General features: G+C 44.4%; 1 protein-coding gene across 1 annotated transcript in view; it reads right to left on the minus strand.

The window, feature by feature from the left end:
* The window catches only part of Asap (ArfGAP domain of ASAP), a 156,387-nt gene that overhangs the window by 131,887 nt on the left and 4,597 nt on the right, over nucleotides 1-19,903 (minus strand). Inside the window, exons 4-9 of the mRNA XM_050170315.2 lie at nucleotides 14,304-14,365; nucleotides 13,843-13,917; nucleotides 13,637-13,686; nucleotides 11,636-11,711; nucleotides 11,526-11,579; nucleotides 5,636-5,721 (exon numbers count right to left, since the gene is read on the minus strand). Coding sequence (XP_050026272.1) covers nucleotides 5,636-5,721; nucleotides 11,526-11,579; nucleotides 11,636-11,711; nucleotides 13,637-13,686; nucleotides 13,843-13,917; nucleotides 14,304-14,365 — 403 coding nt within the window. The remainder of the gene's footprint in view (nucleotides 1-5,635; nucleotides 5,722-11,525; nucleotides 11,580-11,635; nucleotides 11,712-13,636; nucleotides 13,687-13,842; nucleotides 13,918-14,303; nucleotides 14,366-19,903) is intronic.

A 19,903-nucleotide genomic window follows, 5' to 3' on the forward strand; every position in this document is an offset into this window, starting at 1 on the left:
GCTTAAGGTGATCATCGAAATTTCCGGCGAGGACGACAACGTCATCCAAGTAAACAAGACAGGTCTGCCACTTCAATCCTGCTAAAACCGTGTCCATCACGCGCTGGAACATTGCAGGAACCGAGCATAGTCCAAATAGCATAACCTTGAACTCATAGAGGCCGTCTGACGTGATGAAGGCGGTCTTTTCGAGATCCCTTTCGTCGACTTCTATTTGCCAGTAGCCAGACTTGAGGTCCATCGATGAGAAGTATTTAGCATTGCAGAGCTGATCCAATGCGTCGTCTATCTGTAGGAGGGGGTATACGTCTTCGTGATTTTGTTCAGTCGACGATAATTGACGCAGAAACATAGGGTTCCGTCCTTTTTTTTCACTAAAACAACTGGAGACGCCCACGGGCTTTTCGACGGCTGGATGATGTCGTCGCACAGCATTTCGTCGACTTGTTGTCTCATAGCTTCGCGTTCTCGCGTCGAAACTCGGTAAGGGCTCTGGCGGAGTGGTCAAGCGCATTCTTCGGTTATTATGCGATGCTTTGCGACTGGTGTTCGTCGAATCCTTGACGACGTCGAAAAGCAGTCTTTGTATCATCGAAGCAGACTTCTGAGCTGTTGCTGCTTAATCACAGGGAGACTTGGATTTATGTCGAAGTCTGGCTCGGGAACTACGGTCGTCAGGATAGATGTGACAGAATCCGAGAGGACAAATGCATCGCTGGTTTCCTGAATTTCCTCTATGTATGCGATCGTCGTGCCCTTGTCGATGTGCTTGAATTCCTGGCTGAAGTTTGTCAGCAACACTTTCATGTTTCCTCCGTGCAGTCGAGCGATCTCTCTTGCGACGCAAATTTCACGGTCGAGCAGTAGCCATTGTTCGCCTTCGATGACGCCTTCTACGTCAGCGGATGCTTCGGTGCCGACCGAAATAACTATGCTAGAGCGAGGCGGTATGCTCACTTGATCTTCAAGCACACTCAAGGCGGGGTGACTACGAGGGCTCTCCGGCGCTATCGCTTGATCTTCCGACAGCATTATTGACTTCGACTTCAGGTCGATGACTGCGCCGTGTTGGTTCAGGAAGTCCATGCCGAGAATGACGTCTCGTGAACACTGTTGCAGGATAACGAAGGTGGCCGGGTAAGTCCGGTCATGAATGGTAATTCTTGCCGTGCAGATTCCACTCGGCATGATGAGGTGTCCTCCAGCGGTCCGAATTAACGGGCCTTCCCATGCAGTCTTAACTTTCTTCAATTGGGCTGCGATGGGTCCACTCATGACGGAGTAATCGGCACCTGTGTCTACCGTATTTACTCGCATAATGATCACACTCGCGTAATGATCGCACCCCTGAATTTTGTCGTCAAAATTCGATTTTTTTTATTTCCCGTGTAATGATCGCACCCCGAACTTGCCGCAGCGATATGTCGTGTGCCAAGTCTAGCTAATAATGATCGCGCTTACCATCTGTCGAATGCTACGCGAACGACTCGTCTGCACGCACCAAACATTCTTAAGTAGATGCCTCATTTCATTACTTTCATCACTTTCCACACTTCCATGACAAAAAGAGGTACAACCAAACTTGCCTTTATTATGGGTAGGCTTTACAATGGTTGTGGTCAACAAAAACAAAAAAGGCGCCTTTTCACCTGCACTGGTGAGCACGCAACAAATCGCGCGCGGCAATGATAGTAGCCACGTTTACACTGATACGTTAAAACTGTACCCTATTCATACGTCGACACTTGTAACACAGCTAAGATATTCGCCCACCCTTAGCGGAAACGTGCCGTGTTAGGATAGTAGTGAAAACAGATGCCGCAGTTTCCGCAGCACGCCGGCCATGCGTTTCTGTCACTGGCAGCTAAGCGCGGCCATCTGTTTCTGTGCCCTCAAAGTGGACATGGCTACGTTGTTGCTGCAAACTTGCCGATATTAACGATATTATTCATCACTGATACGGAAGAAACTGTTTCAATGCACGTAATGTACTCACGAGAAGAAAAAGAAATCGCGTTCAGCTTGCTCCGCCGGCCGCCATTTTTGTTTTGGTGTCCCGCACCCGCATCCCGCAGCAAACGCGGGACGAAAAAAAAGTTTTTTTTTTTTTTTTGCGGGAAATTAAACCCGCGTAATGATCGCACCCCTGATTTGCGTCAATTTTTCTGACGTAGAAGTGCGATCATTATGCGAGTAAATACGGTACTAAGGTGGTGACTGCGTGGCCGTCGAGAAGCACGTCGAGGTCGGTGGTTCTTTGTCTTGCGTTACAGTTAGGCCTTGGCATCGGATCACGGCTGTGTCACGTTGACCTGAGGTTGGTACGTGGCGTCGTCAGGTGGTCTTTCGTCAGCGTGTTCTTTCCTGCCTGACTTCGTCGGGACGGCGGTGTGTCGTCGTTGTTAGGTCGTCGAGATAGTCTTTTCAGCGTCTTCGGCGGCGGCGGAGGATCTTCGTCAGTTCGACAAACAGCAACTGCACCTGCATCGGTTGCTGCTTTTAGCTTTTCCGGATATGGGCTGACGGACCGGCACCGGGCTGGGCCAGTGTATGGTCGGCGCTGCGGCGACAGGTAGCGGCCTGGTGACGGCGAACGGGACGGTCGTCGAGGGCTCCACTGAGTAGCGGCGAGGTAGTCGGCGATGTCACAAGGGCGTTCACCTTCCCTCGGGCGCTGTGCGTTGACAGCGAAGCCTCGCAATCCCAGGTCGCGGTATGGGCATCGGCGATACACATGGCCAGCTTCGCCGCAGTGGTAGCAGAGCGGGCGGTGGTCTGAGGTGCGCCAAATGTCAGTCTTCCTCGCGTAGGTGCGCTGGACGACGGGTGGTCGTGCTGGCGGCGGCGGAAGATGGAATTGCGGCGTTACAGGGCCCTGGCACGGTCGCGGAGAGGGACCTTGACGGCGTGCAACGGCGGTGTAAGTCATCGCTTCTTGCTGGGGCTGCGGTAATTGTGGTTGCACCTCAGGAACTTCAAGCGATCGGTGCACCTCTTCTTTCACGATGTTGGCGATCAAGGCCACTTGAGGCTGCAACGATGGCAAGACCTTGCGCAGTTCTTCACACACAATGGCCCTGATGATTTCGCACAGATAGTCCGTGGCCAGTGATTGAATTCCGGCGTAGCTTGTTGGCTTGGTGCGTCGGTCGAATTGCCGGTTCCGCAATTCCAGTGTCTTCTTGATGCTCGTCGCCTCACGAAGGAACTCATCGACGGTCTTCGGTGGGCTTCTTACTATTTCGGCGAAAAGTTCCTCCTTTACACCACGCATCAGTAGGCAGACTTTCTTCTCTTCGGACATTTCTGGGTCGGCGTGGCAGAAAAGACGGCTCATTTCCTCAGTGAAGATAGCGATCGTCTCATTCGGCAGCTGCGCTATGGTCTCCAGTAAAGCTTGGGCTCACTCTTTTCGCACGACGCTTGTAAATGTTTGCAGGAAGCCGCTTTGGAAAAGGTCACACGTCGTCAAGGTGGCTTCTCAATTCTCGAACCACGTCCTGGCGACATCCTCCAATGCGAAATAGACATGTCGTAGCTTGTCATCGCTTGCCCAGCTGTTAAACTTAGCAACCCTCCCATACGTTTCCAGCCAGCTTTCCGGGTCCTCAAATGTGGAACTGCAGAACGTCGGTGGTTCCCTGGGCTGCTGCAGCACGATGAGGGACGCTGAGGCTGCCATTGGGGTTGCCTTGGTCACAATCTTCTTGGTCTTTTCCGGTAGAAGTCCATGCTCTGGGGGCAGCTGTTGAAGACGGCGGCTTGCTCGATGGTCCGGGACTACGTTGGTGTTCTCTTTGCGGTCCGAGCTTGGATCACGGCTTGTCGGGGGCATCCGGTACATGAACAAAAAGCACCTCCACCAGATGTCACATGGTGGTGACGTTGAAGAATACAGTAGCAATACTTTGAAGGACAAAACTAACTTTTATTGGGTGAACCTGTGCCCACAAAAACAGGCTACACTTATACCACAACGATAGCGGCGAACATGGTCGGCGATCGTCGAAAATCTGATCAGCGGGTTCAGCGCGTCAGCTTTTATACAGCAGTCATCGAACGTTCCAGACTAGTCGTTGGGATCCGCGTGCCTTCTACAAAGTTCTACAACATTCGCGTCAGGCGATGAAATCAGATAACACAAGGTTCGGCGACAACAGACAGCAGATAGAAGCATCGATAACTTTCCAGAAACTTCGGATATATGCAGGCGCGTGCGCTGTGCGATAATATTTGTTAGGAGGCGAAACGTGGTCGCCCGATAAATATAAGTACATGTGTCACTATCATCTACACCAACCGCATTTCTTTTTTATGCAAACCAATTGATGTTTCGCTAAGACCTTTTTTTTTTTCTTTACAAATATGAAAGGCTCAACCACTTCTTGAGAAATCTTATGTTTGTAGCTGAATACTATATTAGTGTTTGTGAGGAGTGGTGTCTGTCATGATGAAGCTCCTACACAACGAGCCACACTGAGGAACTGTTTGATGCACCATGCAAGAATACCAAGTTAGCACATTTCCATGCTAGAGGCCTAGATCATTTGTGGGTGCAGTGCTGCATATTAAAGTAGCGTCTAATGCAACATCCATCAAATAAGCAGCTTCAGCTAATTTAGCCTTGTTCTTCACAGACAAGACACTCAGCCATAAAAATCAGATTTCCTGAGAAGAGCTTAGTATCTTTTCCCATCTATAAAGAAAACTGTGGGCCAAAGATCAACTGGTTTGTATGAAAAATAAATACAGTTCCTGCAGATTATATTTTTGCAAACTTAAATGCATTGAATGGCTATGCTAGGTGAAGGAATATCGTGGGTATGCACCATTCCTGCATCCTGGTATTAATATTCTCTGCATGACAGAGACACAGTGGTGGGAGCTGGTGTTCTGCCACAAGAGATGGCACAAGTACGCCGCCTGTGCGGACACCACCGGATAGCATGGACAGCTCAGCTGCAAGAGGAAGTTGCTTCTACGTCTTTGGCTAGTCAGCATGCTTAGGCTGGCTGTGCACTGATTGGTGCACTTTGTAGGAGGGACATGCAGACGGCTTCCCATCCAGGTTTGGAGAGCAGCACTGCCAAACACATTCGCTCATACATGCTTCCATTTGGGGAACTGCACCCACAAATGACCTAGGCTTCAAAGTCAGGCACGAGCAAAATTCACTCAGTGCCTTTATGTGGCGAGTCGAATCATCTATTCTTCAGCAGGGCCACTGAGGAAACATCCTTTGCATTTCATCTAGCCGGCATCATCATATCAGAGCAAAAAATACCCTCTTTGTATGTGTGTACTGTGCTGTTTTCTTGGTTGCCAAGTGCTTTTCAACCTTCCTATAGGCATACTTTATGCATGTTACTATACTGCAACAATAAATTCTTCATTGTGAAAATCGTTTTGTACTGTATTTTTCTGCATGCTATTATCTACTACTCTACATTGTCAGGTGCCTTATGTGGTTGTCTGTTCATCATATGCAAGCTTGTATTTACGCTGTGTAAACAAGAACCCATTGCTTAGTTTTTTGTATATGTTACCTCTGTCTTGTCCATCAATGCCATTCTGCATGTTCTACACCCCTGTTACGTGAAAGCTATGACCAACCAATCTTTTGACCAATACTCACTTGTTTTGTGCATGGTAGAACTCAACCAGGTGTTGCAACAGTTCCACTCCTTTCTTGGTCTTGATTTCATTCACTCTGATGAGATACTGCAGGATAAAACACATCCCAAGTGTTGGGTCACACATAACTTTGAACAAAGTCAGCATTTGTTTAACTAGGCTGTGTGGCACTCTTTGGCCAGAACTGGCCCTTGTGCCATAAAAACCCAACAAACAATCAATCAATCAACTAGGCTGTGCTACCACTGGTCTGCAAGAGTGTCCTTCTCCAAATGTTACTCTCCGATTAGGTACTAACAAAACTAGCATTTCGTCATAGCACAAAGAGAGTGTCGCAACATCAGTTCACCATGATAGCCCTAACAGTGAAGTGAGAGGCATCGAGCTTGATTATTATTGCCACAGAAAATTAAAGCAACTATGCGTCTTCAATGCTAGACAACCCTGCAAGTGCAATAAATTGTGTTGGTGTAGCACAACATACAGTACTCTAGGGCTGAGTGAATACCAAATAGCTGCTCTAAACATAAATATTGAATAAAATAAAAGCAAAGAAACAAATTTATAGAATATCTAAAAATGAACTCTTGCTTAAATGTCAGCAAATTTCACGTAAGAAAAGCAGCTGAGTACACATGCTCAGGGGCTGGCTTCACTTCTCTGTCCAATGCTGCCAACCATTGAGAAATTTTTATACATGATTTGCAGGAATGACCACAACATTTTGAAAATTATGCTATTCTAGGTGCTACTAACAGGGTATATCTGAGTATTACAGAGAGGCAGCAGAGATATTGCCTGTGTACTTTAGGTATAGAGACAGAACAAAGAAAGCTTTGTTTAGAAAACACCTCCACATATGTCTATGATTTTCGTTGAAGGAATCTGGCAAGATTCTTTCAAACGGTAATCAAGTCAAGCTGCAGTGACAGAATAGTGCCTGAGCACATCCAAAGTGCCAGTTTTTACAGGGAACAAGCAATTTCACAAGCAAGGGAGTGACAACACTCGCATCACCGCTGTTAAAATATGGTACTAGCTCCCATCACATAATGTGTCCCATTTATGTACATTAAACCATAGGCACAGATTATGGCGTCTCTGAGGCCTGAGCCCCCTCCGAAATTTTCTGGAGGGGTTGGGGGGAGGAGCAGAGCCTCCTCTTAATATGTTATTAGCAGAGTTCTGTTCGCCACATCATTTGAGGTTCCTTTTGAGTTGCCTCTACCTTTTCAGTTAAAATTTTATTGTGGCTAGAAGCTTGCTGCATATTTGTTGGTGCAGACATGCATGACCTTTAGTTCATACCTTCGCTTTATTTCTGCAAATCCTGATAATAGGAGCACAAGCGCATTAGAAGCACTAGTGGTGGCTACCTCACTCGTATTATTTCACCTCAACATTTTTTTTTTATTTTACACTGTGGACACCATGCACAGATGCAATATATTTAAACATATACACAGGACAAAGTTTATTATATTTTTAAAGAAAAGGAGGTAGCCAACTAACAATTATTTCTAATGGTATGAATAGCCTATACCTAGAGAATGAATATGTTGCTGTATATTCACCTCGCTTCAAATAAAGTACAAAACTGTAAGATATAACATGTTATTTTTTTCCTCAGACAATTTCGGATCGGAACCAACTACCACGAAAAGTTGCCACCACCACCGCAAATGATAACTTTTTCTTGTTGCTCCAGTAGTGCATTTTTGTGGGCAATGTAATTAATGCGAAAGTGAATTCTATCAAATATAAAGAATGTAGTCTCGTAATTACTAGGCCCTGTGACGCATGTTTATGTTTATGCTAAAATTATTGCTTTCTATTCTTATGGTTTATTCTTGCAGTGTTTGTTTTCACGTGTGTGTGTCATCACAATGTTTTATGCACATGACTAATTCACCTGTATTCTTTTTTCCTTCATTGTACTACGTCATCCCCCCCCCCCCCCCCCCTGTAATGCCATGCGTGGTGCTGTAGGTAAAGTGATAAATAAATAAATAAATAAATAAATAAATAAATAAATAAATAAATTGCTTTTCTTGCGTGCTTTTTTGACCCTGAAAAAAAAAATCCAAACTTCAATGACCCCTTTGGCAGAATCTTTTATCAACAGCATGCGAAATTCATGTGAATGATATATGTCTCAGTATTGCTTCTCTTTCAAGTAAGCAATGCTAACGACCAAAAAAACCTCTTCTAATAATTTACAACATTTATTAGGGATGGGAACATCGCCACTTGCATGCAGAGGACATAGATATACTATATATAATTCACTCAGTAACCGAAATGAGACCAAGCTGGATTTACTCGAAATAAGAATCGATAGGCAGCAGTGCTATAGCAGTGCGCAGCAGTGCTTATACTCAGACTCACAGTTTAAAAAGAAAAAAAGAAAAAAGAAGGCTGCCATTTCGCCAGAAAGGTGAAGCATTATTAGTGATAGCAAAGTACAAGACAATTCTTTCAAGTGAACAATTCTTCGAGGTCACACAGTTTCTTCAAGTGCAGCAGTTATCAAAGGAACACACACACGCGCGTGCGCACACGCACACACACAGACACAGACACACGCACACACACATGCACGTTGAGCTTCTTTGTTCATATTAAAGGAAACTTTACATGCGACATCGCCAATGTGGTCTACCTTTCTTAATGTACTACTTGTAATCAACAGTATATCGGTCAGGCAGAGATGCCTTTCAGTATACAATTTAATAACCACAGGTCTCATGCAAAATCTTTTTTGAACCTTCCCATATCCAAACATGTCCAACTTCCCAGTCACTCTTTCAGTGACCTAAAAAGTGACAATATAGGAATCAGGCCTTTACTCACACCACGACCGTGAAATTTGCGAGTCCTACCTTATTTATAAGTTTAATACCGCTGCCTTAATGAAAGCACTAGGAAACTCACATGCTTTCCTTATGGTTAGCACAATTCCCTGTAAGGAAATTCCCTGTAACCTAACCACGACGCATGTAAGACGGCCTTGTATCGTGCTGACACGTCCGCATGTCCTTTGTTTTACTCTGGAGCTGCTAGCCTCCGTTGCACGGCAGGTTTGTGATAGAGTGGCGTCTTTTTAACTTAAACGATGACGGTCCCTCAAGACTGGGGAAAGCAATGCCTTAGGCATGGCTCATTGCAGCCACCCACGTTTTTCCCCTGCAGCCACCCACATCTTTTTTCTTTGCCGCCACCGTAGAAAGGACGTTTTCTTTTTTTTCTTTTACCATGAAGCTGTTGGCCTCTAGTTGGTCGGGATTTTTCGGTCTGTGCTCCTCAAAAGACAGACCTCAAATGGCAGCTGGAAAAGGAATTTGTGTTGGCGTTGCCGCATAACAGAATTATGTTTTCTCGTATATTCGAATTACAATCTGATGCTATCATGTCTGCAGGTTGTGTGTAACTCATACTTTACGTATTTTGAATGCATTTTACTTTGAGAAATTCAATTAGTTGAATAATGTACTTGTACTAGGCGAAGGGCCTACAAGAATGAGAATGTAGGCTGCATTTCCACACATGTGAGTGTGTCTGTGACATACGCTGCTTGTGGTGGTAGTGCTTGTTTAACATCTCCTAAGGTCAGTTGGAGTGGTGGTACTTGTCTAGCGTAGGCAACAGCTTTAATGTACACACACTTTTACAGCATGGAATGTTTCATTGCATTGTAGAGGGGGTTCAGAAACGATTGATGCAACTTTTTGTGGCAATGTACGTGGTGTGTGGTGATGTTTTTCAGCATTTTAAAGAAAGCCCACGAAATATGAAATAAAACCATGCGACTGCCCCTGTGCACTATTGTATTGCAGCGCACTCAACCGTGTGTGGAGCCTATCGCTTATCAGGGACAACGGCACTTCATTTCTGTGTGGTACCACCAAAGATGCTGATGCACTGTGAAGCCGATGCCTAGAGCCACGGCCACTCACTTTGCCACGATCCACGCGTACATTTCTTTCGCATGAAGCACGGTTGAGAGCTTTGTAATATGATAGCTCATGAGTGCAGTCACGTGGTTTTATTTCATATTTTCATATTTAACCTAAGCACCTTCGGCGATCGGTGTAGTTACAGAATAGTACAAGAGATGGCGTGAGTGGTGCGCTAACGGGTGTTACTCGGCCGCAAAAGGGAGTAGCCACTTCCTCTTTGGCTTGAGGCCGGCGGAGTGCGTGGACATGTCGAGTGCCTGTCAGCACTCTGTGGAGGACTGTCTCGCAAGAGATTTCAGAACGGGGCACCAGGATGGATGAACACAATAGTTTGAACGCGCCACCGTTCATGTGACTGTACATGCAAACTATTAGGGCACGTGTGCAGCATGGGAGCAAACATATTTGCTCTATATCCTGTCATGGTGAGTCAGATGTACTCAATTCGGCAGTGCTCACCAGCAAGTTCTATTGATAGTAATTTGGTTGGCTAGACTGGAGTATAAACGGCGCAGTAAATGCCCTGTTCATTGTTCGCACTACAATTTTATCGTTTCTTTGTCTCAAGAGCACGTTTGAGACGCCACACACTTCACAATAAAATCGTAAAACTTGGTAGGTATGGCAAGAAAATGAAACACCACATAGCCATGCAAGTTCGTGGAATTAATTTTAGACACACAGCAGAACATGCGGTGAAAGTTTGTCTCACATATGTGAAGGTCAGGACATCACCCTCACCCTGTAGTTGCCTTTCAATATATTCTAAAAACAAAATAAATAAATAAATGCAGATTAACATAAAAGCAGCAGTGGAGGCTGAAACATGGCTGCACTCCTCCAGCCTAATTAGCAGTCCAAGGCCCTGTTTCATTTTATGCTTGGCTGCAAGTGGCATTGAGAAACACACCACCTGTCTTGCATGAAATGACTCAGCGCTAGTGATGGGCAGGAAGCACGTATAACGAGTCAGTTACATGGCACACAAAAAATATATAAAAGGCAAAGTTTCATCAGAAATCATTTATATAGACTTAGCCTGTCTTGTTCAGCCTGTGCTTAATATTTAGACTACGGTATTTATGAATAAGCAACAAATTAGACAGGTTTGACTACTATGTGAGCAAGAGAAGCAACGTCATGGAAGCTAAGCAAAACAGGAGACTAGATGTGGGCAACTCTGGAGGTTTCTCCATTGTGGGGATGCTCGACCTCATGCGTCCCACGATGTTGACTTCCCCGCACAGCTATCGTGTCTCCTTTAATTTGGCTTCTCTGCGTAGCTAAGCACAGGCAGCGGTCGGTGTGGTTGCCACATATTACGAGAGATGGCGCGAGTGCTTCACTGCTAACACCACCTAACAGTGGGGTTAGTCGGGCGCTACAGGAAGTGGGCTCTTCCTCTTTGGATTGGGGTCAGCAAGAGGCGCGGATATTCCGCACAAGAGCAGATCCATTTTTCTGTGAGACTGTCTCGCGAGGCCTAGGAGCAGGGCACCGGAATGGACAAACACGATCATTCAGATGCGCCACCATTCACATGACCATACTCGTGAATGACCAGGTGTTGGTGTTCAGCATGGGGCAAACATATTCGCTTGATATCCAGTCGCAATGAGTCGAACTTTTTAGCTTTTTCGCACGCCCATTGGCATATTCTGAGGATAGCAATTCGACTAGCAGGCATTAGTGCATGAAAGGTGCAACAAATGCCCTTGTGACTGTTTGCACTACCGTGTTGTCGATCCTTTGTCCCAAGAGCATGTGTGAGACCACACACCACATAAGTTGTAACATGACAATGTTCAAACTTATTGAGCACAAGGTGTACAACATGGCAAGCAAAATACCCTTGATAAAAGGCAACCAGAATTGTTCTGCAGTGCAGCATGCAAATTTCAAAAATCTTACACACTCACAAATGCTCCTCACCTCACACATCTGCAGCTGGAACATTTTCCTCTCTTTCTCCATTTCGTCAGCAATCTGATGAGAAAAATCACATGCATGAAAAGTGGGCAAGGCAAAATGGGAGTCTATACCTCAGCGGGTGATATCTCCGTCCTGATTAGGCCAGCTTCTTTGGCCTGCTGTTTTTTCTCTTTCTCTATTTTAGACCTGATGATGAAAGGAAAATATCATCACCTTTAGAAAGCACAGCACTGAAATCTAGAAACATGCACAAATATGCACAAAGAGAGAAGGGCATCTTCATTGCAGCACAGGTGAACATTGTCACACATACTTGCTAACAAATAAGGAGCTTATTGCAACAGAATTATCTCAGAATCAAATGCTACAGACACAACATGCACAGAGGAATGCTTACAGCTGAAAGACACATCTAATGCAGCATCCATCAAAGCAGCATCCACATTTTTTAAGTACAATGAGCTAATTATCCAGCAAGAATGCTTTGGAGGTGTGGGGGTCGAAGTGTTGACCATCACTCGTAGGGTGAGCGTTGTGCAAACCCATCTCCACATAGGCTAATTGTTCCGTAGTTATACAGCTAGTTACGCTGCAGATGTCACTAAAATGTGAGGACAAGGCAAATGAAATTATGTGAAAACACTAAATGCTGTCCATGTGCTCTAGGCTACTTTTGCAGTGTCATCATCATCAGCCTGGTTATGGCCACTGCAGGGCAAAGGCCTCTCCCATACTTCTCCAACTATCCTGGTCATGTGCTAATTGTGGCCATGTTGTCCATGCGAACTTCTTAATCTCATCCGGCCACCTAACTTTCTGCCGCCCCCTGCTACGCTTCCCTTCCCTTGGAATCCAGTCCGTAACCCTTAATGACCATTGGTTATCTTCCCTCCTCATTACATGTCCTACCCATGCCCATTTCTTTTTTTTTATTTCAACTAAGATGTCATTAACTCGCGTTTGTTCCCTCACCCAATCTGCTCTTTTCTTATCCCTTAACATTACACCCATCATTCTTCTTTCCATAGCTTGTTGCGTCGTCCTCAATTTAAGTAGAACCCTTTTCGCAAGCCTCCAGGTTTCTGCCCCGTACGTGAGTACTGGTAAGACACAGCTGTTATACAATTTTCTCTTGAGGGGTAATGGCAACCTGCTTTTCATGATCTGAGAATGCCTGCCAAATGCACCCCAGCCCATTCTTATTCTTCTGATTATTTCAGTCTCATGATCCGGATCCGCGGTCACTACCTGCCCTAAGTAGATGTATTCCCTTACCACTTCTAGCACCTCACTACCTATCGTAAACTGCTGTTCTCTTCCAAACTGTTATACATTACTTTAGTTTTCTGCAGATTAATTTTTAGACCTATCCTTCTGCTTTGCCTCTCCAGGTCTGCCTCCAGGTTTTGCAGTGTAAATACAGTTAAACCTCGGTATAACAAAGTCAGCAAAATCGGCAATTTGCTTCGTTACTATTTATATTTCCTTGTATTGAAATTCAACCTCTTATGCAAATGCAAATAAGTAGAGTCATCGATCTATTTTTCTTGCATGGAAAGAGGCCGCAGAATTTTCCTAATTGTCGGGCAATCGAAAAGAAAAGCAAACTTGAATGAGAAAACAATTCATTTTGATAAATTTGGGAGTCGACGATGAACGATATTCCTTCATGCCACGTATGTCGACAATATCTTCACATCGGGGTACGAATTAAGCGAAGCCAGCCACGCTTTCACGTGCACTCCGCCCCCGCTGCTCATAACCTCCACTGAGACGACACTATCAGGAAAAGCGCTGGCAGTGGGGAGCGAATGCTTCGTCTGCCTCTCGCTCCAACGGGTCACCAAAACTCAGAGATTACGCAACCTCCAATACTAAAGCACGTGGGAAGACAGTTACATGATGCCACGCCAACTCTACCATGGCTCTTCCACATCATTATCCGACTCTTTGCAAATGCGGCAGATTGCCTTTAAAACATTATCAGAGATAATCAAAGTGAAACCCAAAATAATTTTGAGTGTGAGAGTTTGGTAGATGTAAGGCATTTGAAGTGCTCTACTGCCTAAAATTTATGCTGCATAAAATCAGTGACTTTACTATGAACTTACGACTTGGCTTCGTAATCTCGAGATGCCTTGTCAAATGGCCTCTTGAGGTCCTGGATATTTGATAACCAAAAAATCACATATACACACAATAAAATGTGAAGTAGCTAGCTTAAGCAGAACCATCCAGGAAACCTTAGCCGTATCATGTCAAACACATCTAGCACAAGCAGTCTTTTATGACGAAAGCCATCTCTATAAGTACTTACTCCTTTAACGCCCTTTAAGTCGCCTTTCAACAAGTTGTCCAGGGGAAACATAATAATATTGTGTAAACTTTGCATCTGCAACAAACAGACAACATTGAATTTGCTTTCATTATAGCCTACTAACGACATACCGTACCAGTGGCACACACACTGAAAATTTTTTAAAATATATTTGTAGCTGTGCATGTAAATAATAAAACTTATGGTCTTCAGTGTCATTTCTTGATATTGTGTATTTGAACAGCCAGAAACATAAATGGAATCGGGCTAAAGTAAACCCCACAAAATAGTGCGATGGTAATAAAGACCCCTGCAAAGCCCATTTAGATATTGCATAGGTCTAGCGTCTGTGATGCATATTGCACAAACCAGGTGAAATCAGAGACCACACAATCACTTCATTCTAAGTACCACGACACAGTCGCTGGTCTATCGTAGTAACATGCATATAAAAATCTTACCAGAGTTTTCATAAGGGCTGAAAGCTCTTTCGTCACCACTGAGAACTTGAGAAATGCAGCACCTAAAAAAAAAAAAAGAACAACCAAGGCTGCATCATTACACTGCCTGTGACACAGGATTGAGCAAAAGCAAGATACCTGCCAACAGCTTGAACTAGATACAGTGGGACATCTCGTGATATACAGGGTGTTCCAGCTAACATTAGCGAAGGTTTAAAAATATGCCGAAGCACACTAAGAGGATGTGACCAAATTCATATTGCGTCATTTTATGCAATGGAGAAAATCAAACTATTTCTGGTAATCTACTAATTCCATAATTAGTCAATATTGTTTACCAAATTTGTGAGTATTAACTTTAGGGCAAAACTTTGAAAGAGAAAGTTGTAGAGTACTCCAGAAAACATTTAATTCAGAAGCTTCTAACTTTCTACTTCTCCTGTAATCAGTTTTTTCTGTGTCTTAAAGAAAGCCATCAAAATATGAAAAAAAGAAAACATGTAACACACCTGCATGTGCACCACAATTTCAGTGCTCTCAAGCATGCTGCACATGAATGAACAGCGCACTTAGCCTGGTCTGCTTACCGTTGTCGTGAAGTGCCGTGGGAGAAGCATATCAATGATGGAAATCACACCACCAAATCGCTGCTGTGCCATTTTTTAACCGGCAGCACACCTGGTTAAATGCACTGTTCGTTCATGCTCACTGTGCATGTTGGAGAACACTGCAATTGTAGCATGCAGGCATGTCACATGTTTTCTTTAAATGCATAAGCATTTCTATGCCTACCCAACGAGGAAATCTGTCCATCACGTGAGACAAATCACTATACAGAAAATAATGTATGAAACATTGTTTCTGTGAAGTCCTTGTTGAAATATTTGATGACGGAATAAAAGCCATCTCTAGAACCACATGTAGAACTGAGTATGCATTGTAGACATCAGGAAAATTAAGATTTTATGAAAATTTCATACCAAACACACCACATCCCCATTGCATTTCGGTGATTGCGGGATGCACCTTTCGTTGGGACGTTCCTTCACCGACCAAAGTGCCACCGATCTATGAGGGCTCATGCACTTCATGTTGTGCAACACAGACAGATAAGCAGTCAATATCTCAACAAGGATGATAAGGAGTGATAAGGGGTTATATGAGCCTCATCATGGTTGATAGTGGTTCGACGCAGATGGATAAGGTGCTAAAGAGCGATAAGGGCTTATAATGGTCGGATCAATTATGATAATGTTAATAAGCACTGATAGCAGTTGATAAGGACAGAAAACAGTTGACAAGGGTCGGATCATGTCTGATAAGGTTGATAAGGACAGGTAAGGGATGATAAGAATGGGATCAATTGCATTAAGTTTGATACCAACCGATAAGGGTTAAGGATAAAGGTTAATCGATAAGTCGAAATCTCAGCAGTCATGGAGGCATTACAGAATCAGGATGTAGACGAGTCTTATGTAAAAATACTGAAAGATATCTATGTATAGCGGCTCCACAGCAACCGTAGTCCTCCATAAAGAAAGCAACAAAATCCCAATAAAGAAAGGCGTCAGGCAGAGAGATACGATCTCTCCTATGTTATTCACAGCGTGTTTACAGGAGGTATTCACAAACCTGGATTGGGAAGAATTGGGGATAAGAGTTAATGGAGAATACCTTAGTAACTTGCGATTCGCTGATGATATTGCCTTGCTTAGTAACTCAGGGGACCAATTGCAATGTATGCTCACTGACCTGGAGAGGCAAAGCAGAAGGGTGGGTCTAAAAATTAATCTGCAGAAAACTAAATAATGTTTAACAGTCTCGGAAGAGAACAGCAGTTTACAATAGGTAGCGAGGCACTGGAAGCGGTAAGGGAATACATCTACTTAGGGCAGGTATTGATCGCGGATCCGGATCATGAGACTGAAATAATCAGAATAAGAATGGGCTGGGGTGCCTTTAGCAGGCATTCTCACATAATGAACAGCAAGTTGTCATTATCCCTCAAGAGGAAAGTGTATAACAGCTGTGTCTTACCAGTACTCACGTACGAGGCAGAAACCTGGGGGCTTACGAAAAGGGCTCTACTTAAATTGAGGACAACGCAACGAGCTATGGAAAGAAGAATGACAGGTGTAACGTTAAGGGATAAGAATAGAGCAGATTGGGTGAGGGAACAAACGCAAGTTAATGACATCTTAGTTGAAATTAAGAAAAAGAAACGGGCATGGGCAGGACATGTAATGAGGAGGGAAGATAAACGATGGTCATTAAAGGGACACTAAAGGTTACTATGAAGTCAAGTTAAAGTGATAAAGCAATGATCTAGAAAGTCTAAGGCGTCAATATAATCGCGAACAGAGCTTTAGTAACCGAGAAATTGAGGTAAATGCATGACATGATTTGAGACCCCCCCAGCGACATTCCGGTACTAGCCCGATGACGAAGCCACTCCTTGTCATGATTTATGTTACTAATACTCAACTACTTGTATTAAAATGATAATTTCATTAGGTTATGAGACGGAAGAAAATGCTACTTGCCTACTTCTATTCGATTATAAGAAAAAATAACATTTTGGCGTTACCCTTCAGTAGTATGGGTGATCGAAAGGTTTTGTTTTCACTCGACTCTGCGCCGCGCATGCTTTGAAGTTTCAGTTGTTTCATTATCGCATCGTGCTGCGCTGGTTCTGCTGGCTCGTGAAACTTGCATTTGGAACAAGCAGCGAGAATGCTACGTCCATGTGATGTCGTTGGATGCACGAACGGTCTGCGGAACTTGGCCAAGGGCAGTTGCAGCGGCGAATCCAACGTTACTTATTGCTGTGTGCCAACGAGTAAACCTCTCTGTTCGAAGTGGTGAAGTGCCATACCTCTGCCACAGCGGGTTGGCAAAGAGCCAAAAAATCGCATAGTGTGCTCGCTGCACTTTCGTCCAGAGGATTGCAAGTTCAACACAGACTTACTGTGTGGAGTGCCTTTCAAAGCAATGCTTTTCCGTAGCGCTGTTCCGTCGGTCTTGCCTGCATTGTCCGAAGTGCAAGAACAACTGCAGGTCGAAGACGGGGCGGTGAGTGCGGCATTTGGTTTTCACGAAGGAACAGCTACAAATGTACGAATATGTACAGCGACATACAGTTGCTGTCGTAGTAGTACGCTATGACGCCAGCAGCACGAGCCCTCACCAGCAGGTCATGTTATTGCTAAAGTCAAGCCCAACATCGCGAGCCAATGTGTCGTTGTCAGGGTTGTCCATTGCATTGAGCGTCAAAGTTGGCGTCATAAAATAAAGAGCCAGCTTATCGTCGCAAGCTTTCCATTCCGCTAGCCACCATAGTTCCACTTTTGCGCTGCTGTTGGCTCTGTCTTGGCTCTGTTTCTGGCCGCGCGTTTGCGTTTTGCACAGAAAAGCCGTATAGTGCCATGTGAGGCCGCCGTTTTACTCACCAACGACGCAACGTCACTATGAGACCATGACGTCACCACTCGTCAATCGGAGGGCGGGCGATTTGAACTGCGCCAAGGTTCGCGGACGCTTCAGAATGCATTTTCTCTTAACATAAGTCTCTTCTTCGCATGAAACAAGCATTTCGAGGTTTCTGGGATGGTATTTTAACAGTCCACATTGACTTAATATTAACCTTTAGTGTCCCTTTAATGCTTACGAACTGGATTTCAAGAAAAGGGAAGCGTAGCAAGGGGCAGCAGAAAGTTAGGTGGGTGGATGAGATTAAGAAGTTTGCAGGGACAACACACCCACAATTAGCACATGACTGGGGTAGTTAAAGAAGTATGGGAGAGGCCTTTGCCCTGCAGTGGGCGTAACCAGGCTGATGGTGATGATTATGATGATGATGAGGGTTAATAAGGGTCTGATAATAAGTCTGATATAGTTGATAACAACAGATAAGGGTTGATAAGCTTAGTACAGGTCAGATAAAGTTTCATGACATTGATAATGACACCGGGCTGCATGGAGATGAGCAAGTTGTACAAAGCTTATGCATACTTAGACAAATCCTGGAGGAGTTTCTACGTGAATTTTTTAAAATATAGTCCGAAACAGCCAAATTAGATGTTTCCTAGAACGCTCTACAACTTCCTCATTTGTGGCCTCTCAAACGTACCCTTCGGACATAGGAACAACAAAACAGTAGTGCAGTCAACCACAAGGGCATTTAATGCAGCTTTTATACACCAATCTAAGCAGCCAAATCGTTGCTGGTAGAACATGCCGATGGGCACCCAACAAATCGAGGAAGTCCGACTCACAGTGACCGGATAGTAAGCAAATATGTTTGCTCCCATGCTAGACACTAACGCCTAATTTTTTTCGTGTACAGTCACGCGAACAATCGTCCTGCTCCTAAGCCATTCGCAGGGCAATTCCACGAACAACCGGCGAGAGCGCAATATGTCCACGCAGCTGGCCGACCCCAGGGCAAAGAGGAACAGGCTACTCTCTTTTGTGTCCAAGTGACCCCGCTGTTAGGTGGCATTAGCAGAGCAGCACTCGCACCCTTTCTCCTTGTTTGCCTATGCCTTTAATAACATTACTTTAAATAGAGTGTTCGAATTCAAATATTTAGGTATCCTACTAACACACGATTTGTCATGGTCTAAACGTATTGATGTCACCTGTAACAAGGCCCTTAAAAGACTAGGTTACTTGCATTGCATGCTGCGTCTTGCTCCTCAAGAAACTGAACTTCTAACATATAAAACTCTCATTCGCCCCATCTTTGAATATGGCTGCATTGTATGGAATCCGTACAGACACTGCGACGTCAAAAAACTAGAATCAACAAAAAAAAGCAGTGCATTTTGTTTGTAGGAGATAAGGCAAAGACTTCTCACCGTCTACCTCTTTCCCCTACTTGGTCTCACTACTCTTGCAGAGCGTCGCAAACTTGTATGCCTAAAATTTCTTCACATGTTAATCAATTCTCCTCGTCTCTCCTCTCTAGATAACTATTTGACCTTTTGCAAGCCCTCCTGTACGAGGAGTCACCACACTCAACCTTTTTGCCCGCACTGATTCCTTTAAATACGGCTTTTTTCCATCAACAATTGAAGTTGTAATTAATTACCGAGCAACATCCGTTCACTACCACTGAAACAACTGTTTATAAATGTTTGTATTTTTAAAGAGGAAAAGAATCACGACTTCGGACGGGACGTGACAGAGTGGACTGTTCAGACGGTCCTTCGTCATGTCAAGTCGCGGTTCTTTTCCTCTTTAAACATGTCAGACCAACTGGCCCAAAGTTCCCCCCTCTTGAACTGTAAATGTTTGTATGTTTGTTGTTCATCCAACTCCTGCAATAGCCTCATTGATGCTGCAGTATGTATAAATAAATACAAATAAATAAATAAATAAAAATCTGCAACTACACAGACTGCCAGTGGCACCCAGCTACGTGGGCAAGCCGGCGCACAGGAGATGTAAAAGCCATGCGGCGAAAACAACATCAAGGTATACGTGAGAGTCGAGCATCCCCCCACATTGTAAGTTTTCCCCTAAGAGCATCCCCCCACCTGTGAAGTTCGTTAATTAACCTTGACTAAATATGCAATTAAGCAAAATAGAAAGAATAA

The sequence above is a fragment of the Dermacentor andersoni genome, chromosome 6 (genome assembly GCF_023375885.2).
Source record: "Dermacentor andersoni chromosome 6, qqDerAnde1_hic_scaffold, whole genome shotgun sequence".
Classification (NCBI taxonomy): domain Eukaryota; kingdom Metazoa; phylum Arthropoda; class Arachnida; order Ixodida; family Ixodidae; genus Dermacentor; species Dermacentor andersoni.